The 19,889-nt window shown below is 42.6% G+C and overlaps 1 protein-coding gene across 5 annotated transcripts in view; it reads left to right on the top strand.

The window, feature by feature from the left end:
- ZNF236 (zinc finger protein 236) overlaps positions 1–19,889 on the top strand; it is a 160,523-nt gene that overhangs the window by 21,926 nt on the left and 118,708 nt on the right. For 3 of the 5 annotated variants that reach the window (XM_074383233.1, XM_039463864.2, XM_074383232.1), the window contains exons 2-3: positions 14,916–15,058; positions 17,331–17,495. The exons of the other annotated variants lie outside the window; for them this stretch is intronic. In XM_074383233.1, coding sequence (XP_074239334.1) covers positions 15,032–15,058; positions 17,331–17,495 — 192 coding nt within the window. In that variant the 5' untranslated portion in view covers positions 14,916–15,031. The remainder of the gene's footprint in view (positions 1–14,915; positions 15,059–17,330; positions 17,496–19,889) is intronic. 5 annotated transcript variants of the gene reach the window in all.

Raw genomic sequence — 19,889 nt, 5'->3', positions numbered from 1 at the left:
ACCAGTCTTGCATCCCTGGGATGAAGCCAACTTGACCGTGGTGGATAAGCTTTTGATGTGCTGTTGCAATCGGTTTGCCAGTATTTTATTGAAGATTTTTGCATCTATGTTCATCATGGATATTGGCCTGAAGTTTTTTTTTCTTGCTGAGTCTCTGCCAGGTTTTGGTATCAGGATGATGTTGGTCTCATAAAATGATTTGGGAAGAATTTCCTCTTTTTGTATTTGTTTGGAATAGTTTCAGAAGGAATGGTACCAGCTCCTCTTTGTATGTCTGGTAGAATTCAGCTGTGAACTCATCTGGAGCTGGTTTTTTTTTGGGTGGTAGGCTCTTAATTGCTGCCTCAACTTCAGACGTTGTTATTGGTCTATTTAGGGTTTTGACTTCTTCCTGGTTGAGGCTTTTGAGGATGCAAGTGTCCAGGAATTTATCCATTTTTTCCAGGTTTACTAGTTTATATGCATAGAGTTGTTTGTAATAATCTCTGACGATGGTTTGTATTTGTGATATCCCCTTTATCATTTTTTATTGCATCTATTTGATTATTCTCTCTTTTCTTTTTTATTAATCTGGCCTATCTATTTTGTTGATCTTTTCAAAAAAACCAGCTCCTGGATTTATTGATTTTTTTGAAGTGTTTTTCATGTCCTCTATCTCCTTCAGTTCTGCTTTGATCTTAGTTATTTCTTGTCTTCTGCTAGATTTTGAGTTTTTTTTTTTTTTTTTTTTTTTTTTATCTTGCTCCTCTAGCTCTTTCAATTTTGACGATAGGGTGTCGATTTTAGATCTCTCCTTGCTTCTCATGTGGGCATTTATTGCTATGTATTTTCCTCTAGAGAATGCTTTAAATGTGTCCCAGAGATTCTGGTATGTAGTGTCTTTGTTTTCGTTAGTTTCGAAGAACATCTTTATTTCTGCCTTCATTTCATTGTTTATCCAGTCAACATTCAAGAGCAAATTGTTCAGTTTCCATGAAGCTGTGCCATTCTGAGTTAGTTTCTAAATTCTGAGTTCTAACTTGATTGCACTGTGGTCTGAGAGACTGTTATGATTTCCATTCTTTTGCATTTGCTGAGGAGTGATTTACTTCCAATTATGTGGTCAGTTTTAGAGTAGGTGTGATATGGTGCTGAGAAGAATGTGTATTCTGTGGATTTGGGGTGGAGAGTTCTGCAACTGTCTATTAGGTTTGCTTGGTCCAGGTCTGAGTTCAAGTCCTGGGTATCCTTGTTAATTTTCTGTCTCGTTGATCTGTCTAATATTGACAAGTGGGTTAAAGTCTCCCACTATTATTGTGTGGGAGTCTACGTCTCTTTGCAAGTCATTAAGATCTTGCCTTATGTATCTTGGTGCTCCTGTATTGGGTGCATATATATATTTAGGATTGTTACCTCTTCTTGTTGTATTGATCCTTTTACCATTATGTAATGTCCTTCTTTGTTTCTTTTGATCTTTGTTGGTTTAAAGTCTGTTTTATCAGAGACGAGAATCCAACTCCTGCTTTTTTTTGCTCTCCATTTGCTTGGTAAATCTTCCTCCATCCCTTTATTTTGAGCCTTTGTGTATCCTTGCATATGAGATGGGTTTCCTGGATACAGCACACCAATGGGTTTTGGCTTTTTATCCAATTTGCCAGTCTGTGTGTTTTGATTGGGGTAGGTAGCCCATTTACATTTAGGGTTAATATTGTTATGTGTGAATTTGATCTGCCATTTTGATGCTAGCTGACTGTTTTGCCCGTTAGTTGATGCAGTTTCTTCATTGTGTTAATGCTCTTTACCATTTGGTATGTTTTTGGAGTGGCTGGTGCTGCTTGCTCCTTTCTATGTTTAGTGCCTCTTTCAGGAGCTCTTATAAAGCAGGCCTGGTGGTGATGAAGTCTCCGAGTACTTGCTTGTTCGTAAAGGATTTTATTTTTCCTTCACTTATGAAGCTTAGTTTGGCTGGATATGAAATTCTGGGTTGAAAGTTCTTTTCTTTAAGGATGTTGAATATTGGCCCCCATTCTCTTCTGGCTTGTAGGGTTTCTGCTAAGAGATCTGCTGTGAGTCTGATGGGCTTCCCTTTGTGGGTAATTCAGCCTTTCTGTCTGGCTGCCCTTAGCATTTTCTTCATCATTTCAACTCTGGTGAATCTGATGATTATGTGCCTCGGGGTTGCTCTTCTTGAGGAATATCTTTGTGGTGTTCTCTGTATTTCCTGGACTTGAATATTGGCCTGCCTTGCTAGGTTGGGGAAGTTTTCCTAGATAATATCCTGAAAAGTATTTTCCAGCTTGGATTCATTCTCTCTGTCACGTTCAGGTACACATATCAAACATAGATTAGGTCTTTTCACATAGTCCCATATTTCTTGGAGACTTCGTTCATTCCTTTTTACCGTTTTTTTCTCCTTTCTTGCCTTCTCGTTTTATTTCATTGAGTTGATCTTCTTCCTCTGATATCCTTTCTTCTGCTTGGTCCATTCGGCTGTTGAAACTTGTGTATGCTTCACGAAATTCTCGTGTTGTGTTTTTCAGCTCTATTAATTCACTTATATTCCTCTCTAAGTTGTTTATTCTCATAAGCATTTCATCAAATCCTTTTTCAAGGTTCTTAGTTTCTTTGCATTGGATTAGAACATGTTCTTCTAGCTCACAGAAGTTTCTTATTACCTACCTTCTGAAGCCTGATTCTGTCAATTCATCACACTCATTCTCCATCCAGCCTTGTTCCCTTGGTGATGAGTTGTGATCCCTTGTAGGAGGAGAGGCATTTTGGTTTTGGATGTTTTCATCCTTTTTCTGCTGGTTTCTTCCCATCTTTGTGGATTTATCCACCTGTCGTCTTTGTAGTTGTTGACTTACAGATTGGGTCTCTGAGTGGACATCGAGTTTGTTGATGATGAAGTTATTTTTTTCTGTTTCTTAGTTTTCCTTCTGACAGTCTGGCCCCTCTGCTGTAGGACTGCTAAGGTCCAGTCCAGGCCCTGCTTGCCTGGAGATCACCTGCAGCAGCTGCAGAATGGTAAGGGTTGCTGCCAGTTTCTTCTTCTGCTATCTTTGTCCCAGAAGGATACCCGCCAGAGGTCAATCTGAACTCTCCTTTGTGAGGTGACTCTTTGGATATACAGGTGTCAGGGAGCTGCTTGAGGAGACAGTCTGTTCTTTATAGGAGCTCACGTGCTGAGCTGTGAGCTCTGTTGTTCATTCAGAGCTGCTGGGCAGGTATGTTTAAGTCTGCTGCAGCAGAACTCATAAACCCCTTTTTAATTTTTTTTTTCTCCCCAGGTGCTCTGCCCCAGGGAGTCAGGGCTTTATTTATGAGTTTTTGTTGTGCTGCTGCCTTTTTTCAGGCTGCCCTGCCCAGCGAGGAGGCAGGCTAGTCACTGTCTGCCTGCAGAGGTTTTGCTGAGCTGCTGTGGGCTCCGCCCAGCTGCTGTGTGAACTTCCCTGCAGTCCTGTTTATATGGGTGTAGTTAGAACTGCCTCTGCAATGGTGGCCCACCTCTATAATGGTGGCCTCTCTCTGTAATGGCGGACTGCCTCGGTAATGGCGGGCTGCCTCAGCCATGGCAAACTACCTCTGTAGTGGTGGACTGCCTCGGTAATGGCGGATGTCCCTCCCCCACAGAGCTAGGCTGTCCCGGGTTCAGCTGTGCTTGCTGTGCAACACTCAATCCAGAGCGGTTCTGATTGCTATTTTTTTGTGGGGGTGGGACCAGCTGAGCCTGATCACCTGGCTCCCTGCCTCAGAGCCCTTTATTTTTTATTTATTTATTTTTTAGTTGAACAGTTGACTCTGTCTACCAGGTGTTCCAGTCACCTGTTGAAAAGGCGCCGGGATCTGTGTTATTCCTGGGCGGCAACCCACTGTGCCAGATGAAATAGCTGCATGGAGATTTGTGGCGCTTTTTTGCCCAGGAATTTTCTGGCCTGGCTCCCTGTTTCAGTTTCCTTTTTAATCAATTGAATGGGCAACTCTGTCTGCCAGGAGCTCCAATCGCCAGCTAACACGGCGTCTGGACCCGTGTATTTTGTATGGAGAACTGCCACACCAGGGTGCTGCTTAAACAGCTGTGTGGGCAAAAACAGCCTCGCGGGCCAAACCAGCCTGGCTGGCCAAACCAGTGTCGCTGGTGACCCTTGGGGCTTCTCCGCCTGGGAATCTCCTGGTCCATGGGCAATAAAAATCCCTCTGGAAATGCAGCGTCCACTCACCCTCCGCGCTTTCCCTGGGAGCTGCAATCCTGAGCTGCTCCTGATCAGCCGTCCTAGATCTCTGCCCTACAGTCTGTCTTTAGAAATAAGAATTTACAGATAGTAAAGTAAGTATTTCAAAGGGGGTTGATGTTCCTTTAAAAAATGAGGGAGACTTAATAACATTAAGCATGAAAAGAAAAAGTTTACATTAATACAATAATTTTTTTTTTTTCGGCCAGAGGGTGCAAATCTTGAACGTGAAGGCCAGGGCAGTTGGCAAGTGCATGAGTCCAGCTGCATCTGTGTAAGGAACTTGGCATCTCAGAGCTGGCCATGGGCTAGGGCCGTGAAGTGGGGGGTGCAGGAAGAATATACAAACGGAACATCAGCCTCTCCTGGGCTTGCAGGCGGCGGCTGGCTTCCTGGAGCCACAGCTGTGATTGGCACTCACACGGGTGGGGCTTCTTTCATGTTCCAGCCAATCAGCCTGCCTGCAAACTCCAGACTCCCACACCCACGCTGGGGGCCATTTAGAGCCCTTCTGGAGAAGCGGGGAGAGGACTGGGGTCAAGTGACAACAGCTAAGCATGGGTGGCCTGGGCCTGTCAACCACAGGCCTGGGGCTCAGGGGTCACCTGGAGAGAACAGGCAGGGTTGCCTGGCCACCCACGGTCCAGGGATGCGGGTGGCCGAGGCTCAGCAGGGTGAAGATGACATCTGGTCATAGTCGGGGTACTTGAGCAAGGCAGGGTAGTTGCTGTTCATCTGCAGGGAGGCCTCGCTGGAGATCTCGGAGGGGCTGCGGCCCCTGACCCAGGCGTCTGGGTGTAGGAACTGGCCCGAGTAATCCGAGCAGTTGCTCAGCCGAGGGCGGTAGAAGCCGGGGTGGGGCCTGTACATGTCCTCCGCCGCGTACCGCTTCATAAACAGGTACACAGACGTCACCCCGGCGCTCTCCGTTAAAAGGAAGGAGATGGCGGCGAAGGCAAAATGAGCATTGAAACACCTGGGCAAAGGTGAACTTTTTTTTTTTTTTTTTTTTTTTTTTTTTTTTTTTTGAGAGAGAGTCCTGCTCTGTCACCTGGACTGGAGTGCAGTGCTTCGATCTCAGCCCACTGCAACTTCTGCCTTCAGGGTTCAAGTGATTCTTTTTACTGCATCCTGTTTTATCAGCATGGTCTTTATAACCTGTTTTTTTTTGTTTTTTTTTTGAGATGGAGCCTTGCTCTGTCACACAGGCTGGAGTGCAGTAGGGCATCTCAGCTTACTGCAACCTCGGCTCACTGCAGCCTCCATCTCCCGGGTTTAAGCAATTCTACTGCTTAAGCCTTCTGAGTAGCTGGGCTTATAGGTTCGTACCACCATGCCCAGCTAATTTTAGTTTTTTTAGTGAAGGCGGGGTTTCACCATGTTGGTCAGACTGGTCTTGAACTGCTGACCTCAGGTGATCCACCTGTCTTGGCCTCCCAAAGTGCTGGGATTATAGGCATGAGTCACTGCACCTGGCCAGGTGAACCTGTCTTGGAAAACAGTTTGCTGTAAGAATATGAGCGAATTGACACTATTAGGGACCATTTATTGAGTTTCTTAACAGATATTTGTCATGTCATACTTGTACTTTATATCATTTTTATGGCAAATACCAAAGTTTTGGGATTTAATTGTTTCACTGAAACAACTCATGCCTTTGATAACTAGGGTCCTACTTTGGCTTGGCTCTTAATTGAATAAACAGGCTTACATATTAATATATATTATTGCTGACAAAATCCAAGTTTGTCTATTGTTTTTACACTAGGCTTAAAGTAACAACTGGGGTCCTTGTATTTTTTTGTTTAGTTTGAGATGGAGTTTCCCTCTTCCCTCCCAGGCTGGAGTGCAATGGTGCGAATCTCGGCTTACTGCAAACTCTGCCTCCCAGGTTCAAGCAATTCTCCTGCCTCAGCTTCCTGAGTACCTAGGATTACAGGCTTGGGCCACCATGCCTGGCTAATTTTTGTATTTTTAGTAGAGATGGGGTTTTGGCATATTGGCCAAGATGGTCTTGAACCCCTGACCTCAGGTGATCTGTTCCCCTTGGCCTCCCAAAGTGTTGGGATTACAGGCATGAGCCACTGCGCATGGCCCAGCAACTGGGGTCTTATCTCAGAAGCCATTATCTTAAGCATAATTAATTAGGAGAGTGTCCTGGATTATTAATTGAAAATTAGTACTAGTTATGCCACTGGTTAATTATGTAAATTTGACTAAGTGGCTTAATTTCTCTGGGTGTGAGTTTCCTTAGCTATATAACAAGGGCATGGACAATATGACTTGCCTTCCCCCCACCTCCCATAAAGTTATTTTGTTTATGTTTAATTGCTTTTGGTAATATATTATCATGATTCGACATTCACCTGTGATACTTACGTATGTCTCCCTCACCAGCCCCCATTTCCAGTCAGATGGTTGCCTTTTTCACAGGCAACCAATGCTACTTTTTTTCTGTGGTTTTACAGATTTTTTTTTTTTTTGGAATACATAAGCAAATGCATGGTATATCTCTGCTGCCCCGAGACTTTTTTTTTTTTTTTAGAAGTGATACCATTCAGAACATACTCCTTTTCCTGTTGAATACAGGTTAGGGATTAATTTTCCATATGAGTTACATTTCATTTCCATTTGAGTACCCGCTTATGAGTAAATCTATTTGAATAGATAATCAGTAAGATTCAGAAAGGACTGGCATCTTCTCTGGTTCGCTGTAAGATTCAGAAAGGGCAGGAGTCCTCTGGTTTTCTCTACTTCCCAGTGCAGGTGCTTTTGAGTGACAGGTGAGTGCCCCTTCCTGGAAGAAAGCAGGTGCCCGTGGCTGGTGGTGTTATCCAGTCCGAGCATTTGGCTTTCTGAGAGACTCTACAAAGAAAATTATGCAGACTTATTTCAGCCAGCTCCTGGGAACAACCACGTGGGCCAGGTATGTGTGTATAAAATAAGAATAGTTAAAGGGTACTTAAGCTGGGAATAGATTGAATCTAATATAGGCAGTTTTGAGGTGGAGGACATGAGCCAGTGAGGCTGAAGGTGGGAATTAGATAAATTGGTTTTGGGAACTTCAGACAACTGGGAAGAGGGTTAAAAAAAAAAAAAAAAAGCCACTAGCGCCTGTCTATCTCCAAATATTTAACATCTATTTGTTAGGTACACATTATGTGCCAGGCTTTGAAGCAAAAGTGTTCCAGGATCCAAACACTTTAGAGTTTTACCTGATAAAGACCAGCTGTGTTAAAACCTGAACGTTGACAAATATGGGAGGAGCAGTGGAAAACAGGGAAGAAGGTAGAAGGGAGTTTTTTTTTTTTTTTTTTTTTTTTGAGACGGAGTTTCACTCTTGTTGCCCAGGCTGGAGTGCAATGGCGTGATCTCGGCTCACCGCAACCTCCGCCTCCTGGGCTCAGGCAATTCTCCTGCCTCAGCCTCCTAAGTAGCTGGGATTACAGGCACGCGCCACCACGCCCAGCTAGTTTTTTGTATTTTTAGTAGAGACGGGGTTTCACCATGTTGACCAGGATGGTCTCGATCTCTCGACCTCGTGATCCACCCGCCTCGGCCTCCCAAAGTGCTGGGATTACAGGCTTGAGCCACCGTGCCCGGCAGAAGGGAGTTTTAAATACAAGTAAAGAAGAGGCCGGGCACAGTGGCTAAAGCCTGTAATCCCAGCACTTTGGGAGGCTGAGGCAGCATCAGGAATTCGTGACCAGCCTAACCAATGTGGTGAAACCCGGTCTCTACTAAAAATGCAAAAATTAGCCCTGCGTGGTGGCGCATACCTGTAATTCTAGCTACTCCAGAGGCTGAGGCAGGATAATCACTTGAATCTGGGAGGTGGAGGTTGCAGTGAGTGGAGACTGCACACTGAACTCCAGCCTGGGTGACAGAGTAAGACTCCGTCTCAAAACAAAAAAAAAAAAAAAAAAAAAAAAAAGATAGTAGAGATGACCTAAAGTGGTAGCAGTTTGGAGTGGCATGATGCCTGTCAGGCGTCCCAGGTGTACTTGTGATGACACAGCGTGTGGTGTCAGGATGAGAAGGTGGGAGCAGTGTGGGTGCCTGGCCAGAGGGCTGGTGTCTTGGAGGAATAGGGGGTGAGGGAGTAGGGACCTGAGGGTGGTGTACACTGAGAGCAGAGTGAGGAAGATCAACTGTATTTTAGAAAGATTTTTATTCAAAATGTAAAAACAAAAACATAAAAAGCTCAAGGACTAGCTCAGTTATTTTAGAAAGTATGCAGAAACTGAAACTGTTTAATCTCTTATTTTAATATGAAATACATTAAGACCTACAGATAACTGAGATTTTAAATGCATACGGCTTAAGAGTTTTTCATAAGAGGCCAATTTGAGTGAAATCCATGGAATGCTATAAATGTAGTAAGTTTTGTTGGAACTTGGCCTCAAATAGACGTTTTGTATAAATCAATGTAGGGTCTCTAGGTGGGGTATAAGAGACCTTTGCCATTAAGATTTAGCTGATTAGCCTGATTGGTGGACCTGATCGGGGTAGAAGATCAATTTTTAAGATAGCTTATCTAGTCCCAAGTCGTGACAAATCAGTCCTGAATATAGTCATGGAGTAGTGGGATTATGGAGTGATGAGTTGGGCATTGAGTAAAGAGATGACCATAGCCCTAAGTTATTGGCAGTTCCTTGTCCCAGTAGCTGCAGGAAGCATTGTCTCATTTATTCTGCACAACTCTGAGATAGGCTTTATTATTTTGGGGGTGGTATGTGGGTAACTCCCCATATAGGCATCGAGGAAGGACAGCTAAGCAGAACCCTGGCACAGTTAGGGCTTGAAGAATATCTCACTTTATAGTGTTACTATTCAGCTATTCCCTTTTATATAATCCTTTACACAATCATATATTAGTTTATAGAAAGAATCCCTTTATATAATCCTTTATGTATAATCATATAATAGTTGATAGCAGGCGTCCCCAAACTTTTTACACAGGGGGCCAGTTCACTGTCCCTCAGACCATTGGAGGGCTGCCACATACTGTGCTCCTCTCACTGACCACCAATGAAAGAGGTGCCCCTTCCTGAAGTGCAGCAGGGGGCCACATGCGGCCCGTGGGCCGTAGTTTGGGGATGCCTGGTTGATACTATGAGTGCCTAAAGAATATTTTCCTACATGTATACCTATAATTATATCTTAGTTCATAATCGGAGGAATGCCTAGAGTGGATGCAGTACAGAACATGAATTAAGGGATAAGCAGCTTATAATTGGAGGAATGCCTAGAGCAAGCACAGTGCAGAGCATGATTTAAGGGACAAACAGTTATACCAGGACAAGAATCCATGGCCCAGGTGGCAGCATTCAGTATTGTAAAGGTACCTGCTATATGGCAGGCTTGGGACAAGAGCCACTCCTCCTGATAAAGGAGTTGTAGAACCTTGCTCCAGTTCTTGTGGAAGGCTGCCCTCAGACCGGCAATCCACCTTGGTGACTGTGAACTTTATCAGCTCTTGCTACTGTGCTACTTGAAAAGCATCTTCCCATAGAACCCAATGGAAGCTGCCAGAAGGTGGCAGTAACCTTGACAGCCCTGTCACTGCTATGTGACCTAAAGATTTATTCTCCTATAAATCTTAGAAGTAGTTTGCCCATAGATAGAAGTATTGCACACTACACCCTCTTCACTGCGCACGGCCCACCTTCAAGCCTCGGTGACCTAATGGGGGTGGACCCCTTACTGCACACGGCCCTCGCCTTCATGGGAACGGGCCCCTTGCTGCACACTGTCCACCTCCTGGCCTAGGTAACCTAATGGGGGTGGACCCCATGTTTTATTGCTCACGACCCTATCACTATCCTTAAAGATGATTTCACTTACTGCCCTGCCCCCTAACCTATACACAATAAATACGCTTCTGGACATTCAGGGCCTCGCCTGACTCCGCTTATAGGTGGCGTGGCCTCCTGAGCCCAGCTGCGTTTTCTTTGTACTTCTGTGTCCTGTTTCTTTATTTCTCGGATCCTGCGCCTCAGTACAGTATAAGGCTCACCCCACGACCCTGTCGGGCCCTCAGCCCTGCAGTGGTAGACAACTATTATGTTCTATTTAGAGTATGTAAAGACTTAAACTGATTTTGAAACTAGTCTCTACATAAGGAAAACAGAGCTGCTCATTTTCTTACCATTGTCTAATCAGTTTTTGTTTAATTTTCATAGTTTAGAGTTCTTGGTATCAGAAAGGGTGAATAATTAAAGCAAACAGTGGTCATATTTTTATGTGTGAGGTGGCTGTCTGGGTAAACTGCCTTTGAATTCTACATATGCATCCCCGGTATACAGTGAACTCTTTTTTTTTTTTTTTTTTTTTTTGAGACGGAGTTTCGCTCTTGTTACCCAGGCTGGAGTGCAATGGCGCGATCTCGGCTCACCGCAACCTCCGCCTCCTGGGTTCAGGCAATTCTCCTGCCTCAGCCTCCTGAGTAGCTGGGATTACAGGCACGCGCCACCATGCCCAGCTAATTTTTAGTATTTTTAGTAGAGACGGGGTTTCACCATGTTGACCAGGATGGTCTCGATCTCTTGACCTCGTGATCCACCTGCCTCGGCCTCCCAAAGTGCTGGGATTACAGGCTTGAGCCACCGCGCCCGGCCACAGTGAACTCTTACAGTGACCTACACTCTGTTTTCTTAAGGGGCAGAAACACACAGCTGAAAAGTACTGTTCCAGATGAATTTTTTGTGTGCATTTTGGTATGTGTGTGTGCGTAGGAATGCAGGGAATGCCTATTCTGACTTGGAAGGCATTAGGAATATCTGCTGCCAAAAACCTCAAGTCCTTTTAGCTGCCTTTAACAAAATGCAGCTGTTCCCCAGAAGGCCAGTCTATGAAGAGGGGTCATTCATTTGATCACATCTTTCTTTGATCACTGGTCCCCTAATGGATTTGATGGCCCCTGGGACTGCGGAGATCCCTGAACAATGGAGGTGTGTGGAGCGGTGTGCATATGCGCATGTGTGAGTATGCAGTTCCACAGGGGCACCATCTCCTGCTGCCCACCTGGGGCTCCTCTCAGTTAAAAGCCCTTATCTAAGGATGCATGGATTAGACATTCTGTCTCTTTTTAAAAACAGGGACAGCATCTCCCTATGTTGTCCAGACTGGTCTCAAACTCTTGGCCTCAAGCAGTTCTCCTGGCTCCACCTTCCAAAACGCAGGCATTACAGGCATGAGCCACCCTGCCCAACCAGGTTGCATTAATTTAGTAGACCTCTTTCTGAACAACAGATACCCTGGGGACCAGAAGTTTGAATAAACTTGAAGGCATGATGGACCAAAGGTGTTATTTGAGGCCTGGGACACTGCCCAGAAAGAGCTGACTCTGAGCAGAAGGAAAGCAAGCAGAAGCAGAATGGGGGCGGTGGAGGCCCCCGCGTCCTGGCAGGAAGGCGTTTCCGCAGAGCGCAGGGGACCGCGGACAGCCTGTACAAAGGTGTGCCCCCTCGGCAGAGCGAGAGCCTAGACCACCTCTGGGTTTCAAAATTATGCCCAGTGTGGAAACTAGACCGTTTTGTTGTTTTAAAAAACGTTTCCAGTCACTTTAATTTGAATTATTGTTTTAAGTTTGTGTCTGAACCAAATTAATATTTATTATATCACTGTTTGGAAGAAAAGACTTACTGAAAAAAATATTTTTTTTGAGTTTGTTAAGGAGGAAAGTCTTACTTCTTAAGATAACTATTTTTCTGGAAAAGTCTTAATTCATAAGTGAATCAACATTTTTTTTCCTTTTTTTCTTTTGAGACAGTCTCCCAATGTTGCCCAGGCTAAAGTGCGATCTTGGCTCACTGCAACTTCTGCCTTCTGGGTTCGAGTAATTCTTCTGCCTCAGCCTCCCTAGTAACTGGGATTACAGGCACACGCTGTCAAGCCCAGATAACTTTTGTATTTGTAGTGGAGAGGAAGGGGTATCACCATGTTGGCCAGGCTGGTCTCAAACCCCTGACCTCTGGTGATCCACCTATTTTGGTCTCCCATATTGCTGGGATTACAGGCGTGAGTCACTGTCCCTGGCTTCAACATCATTTTTCAATTTTAAATGTATAGTTCATGCCTCCTAGGGTTTTATCTATCAATTTCAGTGAATTCCTTTTCATTTTTGGACAGCATATTAAGTGGTTTCAACATAGAGACTGTAAAAATGGTTTTATCATCCTCAGATAGCTTTTTAATTTTGCATTTCAGAAATTAAGTTGAGGAGCTCTTTTATTAATGTATTCAGCCTTTAGGTTAAAACACTTGTAACTGTGTTTTTAAAACCCAGTTTTCAACAGATATTTTATTTGTTCCTTCCTAACCTTTAAACTGTTTCTTACCACACTACACAGTTTCCCAAGGGAATTTTATATCAATTGCTGTGGTCCCAACAGTCATATTATTTGGGCCTGGAAAGTCATAAAACATTTGCTGTTAGTTTTAGTGCAGAAATTTTGAAAATATGGTCTTTGAACAGGATGTGAATATAGTTAAGAATAAATAGAATAAAAATCATGCAGGCTGGGTGGGGTGGCTCACGCCTGTAATCCCAGCATTTTGGGAGGCCAAGATGGGCAGATCATCTGAGGTTGGGAGTTTGAGACTAGCCTGACCAGCATGGAGAAACCTCGTCTCTACTAAAAATAAAAAAAATTAGCCGGATGTCGTGGCGCATGCCTGTAATTCCAGCTACTTGGGAGGTTGAGGCAGGAGAATTGCTTGAACCTGGGAGGTGGAGATTGCAGTGAGCTGAGATCATGTCACTGCACTCCAGTCTGGGCAACAAGAGCGAGACTTCGTCTCAAAAAAAAAGAGATGTGTATCTTTTACTTAGTGGACTCACTTTTTATGTATGAAGTTGCATTCTTTAAATTACCTTATATTTCTTTTTTTTTTTTTTTTTTGAGACGGAGTTTTGCCCTTGTTACCCAGGCTGGAGTGCAATGGCGTGATCTCGGCTCACCGCAACCTCCGCCTCCTGGGCTCAGGCAATTCTCCTGCCTCAGCCTCCTGAGTAGCTGGGATTACAGGCACGTGCCACCATGCCCAGCTAATTTTTTGCACTTTTTAGTAGAAACGGGGTTTCACCATGTTGACCAGGATGGTCTCGATCTCTCGACCTCGTGATCCACCTGCCTCGGCCTCCCAAAGTGCTGGGATTACAGGCTTGAGCCACCGCGCCCGGCTACCTTATATTTATTTCTTGAAGCTGGAATTCACCTTTTCTCAAGGTTCTGCTAGAAAAATGTTTGCAGCTTTTGCTGACTTCTACCCTGTCTCTGTCCTCTCCCACGTGGGCTTCACCTGCCTCCTGTCTTTTGGAATCTCCTTGTCCTTGCTAAGGGGCAGATTCAAACTTGGGCCAGGAGATTCTTAGCAGAAATGGAAACTGCAGACTGTCTTCTCAAAACAAAGATTTCAAGGTCTATAGAACATCTTGAGTGCCTGTGTGAACCACACAGACTTTTGAGACCGAGGGGCTTTCTTGAGTGAAAGGTCTTCGGCTTATCCTTCACTCCCTAATTTCTGAAGTCTAATATTTTTGGATCAAATTTGATATAAATAGCTGTGTGCAACATATTTAGTCTTCACATAGCAAGGTATATTATGTATTTATGTACAAATTATAACACTTGAAGTATATTTACTTTAAAAAATTGTAGAGATTTAGGACATCTTTATGGTACTTTCGACAAGTTTTGTGATTATCGTGTGTTATATTATTTGTCATTTATAGTCTTATTTGAAGACACTTTTAAGTTAAAAGCACTTTACCTGGGTCGGTTTATGGAAACTCTTTGTGAAAATTGAGGATTGTCTGAGGCAGTGCAATCCCTTGTCTTCCTGAACCTCATAAGCCATGTCTATATGAGAGAGCAAAGTTTTTTATTTTTAAGAGACAGGGTCTTGCTCTGTGGTCCAGGTGGGGGGTGCAGTGGTATGATCAGAGGTCACCAGAACCTGAAACTTTTGGGTTCAAGAGATCCTTCCACCTCAGCCTCCCCAATAGCTAGGACTACAGGTATGTACTGCCATGCCTGGCTAATTTTTTAGTAGAGATGGGTTCTCACGGTGTTGCTCAGGCTGGTCTTGAACTCCAGACCTCAAGCAATTCTGCTTTCGCTTCCTAAAATGCTGGGATAAAAGGCATGAGCCACTGCACCTGGCAGTTTTTCTTTTTGACTTAATCTTGCTTTGCAGCAGTTTTGAGAGTCATTGAGTTTGTGAATTAGCGTTTAACAGCTTTAATATTTCTACTTGAGTTGTTTACTGAGTGATATAAGAAACAATGTGGATTATTGATGAACTCTTAAAGTGATTTGGAGGTGAAATGCATCTGTGGTTTGTAGTGATTTGAAACACTATTAAATAGGTTCACCTGGTTTAAGAAGCATCATTATGGCTTTTGTGTGTTTTGGTGTGTGAGGCTGTAAAGCCTCAGGAGTTTAGTTTAAGCTTCTGAAAAGCCCATTGATAAGTATTTAGATTTCTATTGTCCCGTGTCTTAGTCATCCCGCCGTTTCTCATTTCTAACTTTAAAACATGTCAGCTAAAAAAATCAGTATATCTTTAATTTCATCTAAAATCTCTCATAAATCTCTGACATAATTTGATTTTTAAACAGTAACCAATAATTTGGTTTTATTTATGTAATGAGAATAACAATTGGTATTTATTGTCTATACTTATGCAATTTTATAGATGGAGTTTTAACATTGAATGCGGAGAACACTAATTATGCCTATCAAGTTCCAAACTTCCATAAATGTGAAATCTGTCTGCTATCTTTTCCAAAAGAATCCCAGTTTCAACGCCACATGAGGGATCACGAGCGAAATGACAAGGTATGTATTTTCAAAGGTGATGTCAGGAGTGTGAGCGTTGAAACTGGAGGTATTGTAAAAATCAACATGTATAATCAAAACTTTTCTTATAATTTGGGTTCCTAAATACTAGAACATTTTATATTATACAAATAAGTATTTTGTCCTTTTTAAAAGTTGTAGTTGTATTCCTAGCTATCATTTGATAAGGAGAAAGAATGAGAGCTTGTCCTGGTGAATCTGTATATTAAAGTTATTTATTAGTGGACAAAGAATTATTTTAAAAATATTACTTTTTAAATGTAGTTTCAATTTCCTGTATGGCTGAACACAGAAGTGGTGTGTTTTGAAGTATTTTTCTCCAGCAGAGAGTTTTATCTTTAGGTGATCTTGCATTTAAAAATGGTATTCTAGATGTTTTAGGTTGTATTTCAGGAGGGAGCAAATATTAAATACAATCTTAAATAGAAATTGGAACTCTTTTTCGCAGGACCTCTTGTGGGATATGCCAAGAATTTTAGTGTCTTAATGGAATGACTTGCCTGATAGGTGGAAAGTGGCAGTTAAAACTGTAATTAGAAAGTGATTGTTGACTTTTATCCAGGTAGGATCATGTAAGCTAGTGAGCCATTTGAGACCAGAACAATACCAGGGACTTCCTTTAGAGAACAGAATGTGACCATCTTAGGCTTGACTTTCAGCACAAAATGCTGTTGTAGCTGCAATAATATAATATAAGTGTAATATACCAGTATGTACCGGTATTATTTTCTCAGGTTTCACAATCTGAAGTGCTAAATTATCCTCATTAGGTTCCAGTTATTTCAGAGAGAGATATCAGTTATCTTTTTGCAAGTGAATAGCAGAAAACCTTCCATTTGGAGAAAAATCTTAGACCTAGATAAGCAACTCTGTTAGAATCTAGTGAAATTTTGTATGATTATTTTACTTGAAGTGGTTTTTTTTTTTTTTGAGATGGAGTTTTGCTCTGTCACCCAGGCTGGAGTACAGTGGCGAGATCTCAGCTCACTGCAACTTCCTCCTCCTGGGTTCAAGTGATTCTTCTGCCTCATCCTCCCGAGTAGCTGGGATTGCAGGTGTGTGCCACCACGTCCAGCTCATTTTTGTATTTTTAATAGAGACGGGGTTTTGCCATGTTGGCCAAGCTGGCCTCGAACTCTTGACCTTAGGGTGATCTGCCTGCCTTGGCCTCCCAAAGTGCTGAAATTACAGGTGTGAGCCATTGTGTCCAGCCTACTTGAAGTGATTTTGTTTATAATAGTGGAGTTGGCCAAAAATAGAAGGGAAAAATCCAACTTAATGAGCTGAAGTTTTTCACAGAGAGTACAATCCAATAAATTAATATGTAGCCTTTTTTTTTTTTTTTTTTTTTTTTTTTTAAGATTCATCATAAACTGTATTATTTCAGTGAATAGAAGAGTTTGACAGGAAAATGTTTGGAAGCAAACATTGAGAATATGTGATTCTTTCTCTGTGTGTTCATTTTATACCAGTATCCATATACATTTACAAACGGCAAATGTAGGCACGTGTACTTAAACATTCAACACAAACCCATGTAATGCAAACACATGGAGAAAGAAACTTTTTTTTTTTGAGACAGTCTTGCTCTGTTGCCCAGGCTGGAGTGCATTGGTGCAATCTCAGCTCATTGCAGCCTTGGCCTCCCGGGTTCAAGCGATTCTCTTGCCTCAGCCTCCCAAGTAGCTGGGACTATTGGCGCCTGCCACCAACCTGGCTAATTTCTTATTTTTAGTAGAGATGGGGTTTCACCATGTTGTCCAGGCTGGTCTCAAATTCTTGAGCCCAAGTGATCTGCCCACCTCGGCCTCCAGAGCGCTGGGATCACACGAGTAAGCCACCATGCCCAGGCACAAAAACATGTTTTTTTGTTTTGTTTTTTAATTTTTTGCTGCACAGGCCCAGAAAAAATGTTTTAATACCATGTTTTAAAGGTTAGCTTTGGAAGGTGTTTCACTGTCAAACACTTATGCTCACTGAAAGAAAACAGCTTATATGCAGCATTTCTTATTAGACATATTTCCTACATGTATGTATGTGTTTTCGTCTGTATAATCCTTTGAGCAATTCTGTCAGGTGCTTTACTGGGTCTATTTGGGATTTATTGACTTAAGGGCCAGAGGAGACTTCAGAAGTTTCTGTAGATTGTCTGTACATTTTGGTACTTGTTAATATTTTCATAACATTTATTGAACAAGCATCTGTGAAAAGACTGTATTTCAGTGGCGTCTTCACTTTTCTCTCCAAATAGCCACATCGATGTGACCAGTGCCCCCAAACATTTAATGTTGAATTCAACCTGACACTTCATAAATGCACTCACAGCGGGGAAGATCCCACCTGCCCTGTGTGTAACAAGAAATTCTCCAGAGTGGCTAGTCTCAAAGCGCATATTATGCTACATGAAAAGGAAGAGGTAATCGTCATCATTTTGCATATACTTTGTTAAGTGATTGTTAAAAAAGTCTGATCATGAGTCAGGAGGATTTTAGCCATAAACTAGTTTTAAAAGCCTTTTGTGTAGATTTCAAGGAGCGAATTGTCATTAGATTTCCCTTGACTCCAGTTGACTGATAAAACATTTTATTTTCTGGCCCTGTCAATGCCTTAGGGTAGAGACATTTTAATGTGTAGTATATGTGGAGGATCAAAATATATCCACATTGGCTGGCAGAGGCTCCTCCTGTCCCCTCACCCCCCTCTCTTAAACAGAAACTTTTATATGATTCTGCTGTGGCCAAAGGTAACTTTTCTGCTTTTGTGCGTGGTAGAATCTCCGTGCTTGCTCCTGGGTTCTCTGACCTGTGAGAATCTGAGGGAAGAGAATAATTTCTTGATGGCCCAAAACAGCTTACACACCAAAGTTACCACTTCTGGGAGGTCCACAGGCCCAATGTCTAGGGCATCTTTAAAGATGACAGGCCCCAGTGCTGGGGCTGGGGCTCAATCTAAAGCCAATGGCTGTTACTTCAAAAATATGCTCCTCCTGGGCCGAGCATGGTGGCTCATGCCTGTTATCCCAGCATTTCAGAAGCTGAGATAGGAAAGTTGCTTGAGGCCAGGAATTTGAAACCAACCTGGGCAACATGGTGAGACTCCATCTCTACCAAAAAAGAAAAAACCTTTTCCAAACTCCCCCTTTCCATTATTACTGTAGAAAATTAGGAAGATACAAAAAGTTAAAGGAGAAAGTCACTTCTAATTCTGAGATAATTTCTGATAACTATTTGGTATATTTTCTTCCTGAGACAGAAAAACAAACACAGTACTTAAATTACATATGCAGATGATCCCTGACTGAAGATGGTTTAGACTTTGGATTTTGACTTTATGGTGGTGTGAAAGCAAGCACATTTCTCAGAAACCTTACATCTCTTGTCATGCTAGGCAGAGGCAGTGAGCCACAGCTCCCTGTCAGCCACACCCTTTGGCTTGTGATATTTTCATTTCACCATGGGTTTATCAGGACATAATCCCATTGTAAGTCAGGATGTACCTCTATGAAATTTACATTTTGAAAGATGACTTCACACTTTCTGTTTTTTTTTGAGATGGAGTTTTGCTTTTGTTGCCCAGGCTAGAGTGCAGTGGTGTGATCTCAGCTCAATGTAACCTCTGCTTCCTGGGTTCAAGTGATTCTCCTGCCTCAGCCTCCTGAGTAGCTGGGATTACAGGTGCCTGCCACCACGCCTGGCTAATTTTTGTATTTTTAGTAGAGATGGAGTTTTGCCATGTTGGCCAGGCTGGTCTTGAGCTCCTGACCTCAGGTGTGTGGTGGCCTCTCAAAGTGCTGGGATTGCAGGTGTGAGCCACCACGCCTGGCCTGACTTCACACTTTACGTGAGTTTGGATCCTCTTGTTATCAGTGTCTTTAATTTTTATTTTAAAGTCATTTATTTTTATCTCTGAAAATCTTATAATACAAGTAATGCATATTTATTTTGGAAAAAATTAGCAAACGTTAAAAGCACCCATAGTGGAGTTTAATGAAGTTGAATACATAGAAACAGCAAAGTGGTGATTACCAGAGGCTGGGAGATTGGGGTATTGGGGAGATGTTGGCCAAAGGCCACGATATTTCAGTTAGGTGGGAGGGGTAAATTCAAGAGAGCTGTTGTACATCATGGGGACTGTGTTAATAAGAATATATTGTATGTTTGAAAATTGCTGGCAGGGCATGGTGGCTCACATCTGTAATCCCAGCACTTTGGGAGGTTGAGGCGGGTGGATCACATGAGGTTAGGAGTTCAAGACCAGCCTGGCCTACATGGCAAAACCCTATCTCTACTAAAAATATAAAAATTATCTGGGTGTGGTGACATGCACATATAATCCCGGCTACTCAGGAGGCTGAGGCAGAAGTATCACTTGAACCCAGGAGGCAGAGGTTGCAGTGAGCTGAGATCATACTACTGTACTCGAGCCTGGGCAACACAGCAAGACTCTGTCTTAAAAAAAAAAAGAGGACAATTTCTGTGAGAGGCAATTTTAAGTGTTCTCCCATAAGAAATACATGTATGAGATAACGCATGTAACATAGGTTGATTTAGCCATTCCTCAGTTTATACTTGTAGCAGAACATCATGTTGTACACCATACATATGTACAGTTTTACTTATCACTTCAAAAATCAATGAGTTAAATTATAAGAAAGAAAACATACTATGTGGAGAGAATGCATTGGTGGTATTTCCAACTTTTTTTCTATATGTGCTTTTCTTAATAGTTCATGTTTAAAATAGTTTTTTAAATACAAAAATAGAATTATGCCACAGTACAGACTACTTTTGTAACCTACCTTTTCCCATAA

This window comes from Saimiri boliviensis, chromosome 13 (assembly GCF_048565385.1).
Source record: "Saimiri boliviensis isolate mSaiBol1 chromosome 13, mSaiBol1.pri, whole genome shotgun sequence".
NCBI lineage: Eukaryota > Metazoa > Chordata > Mammalia > Primates > Cebidae > Saimiri > Saimiri boliviensis.
This window is presented reverse-complemented; position numbering and strand designations above follow the sequence as displayed.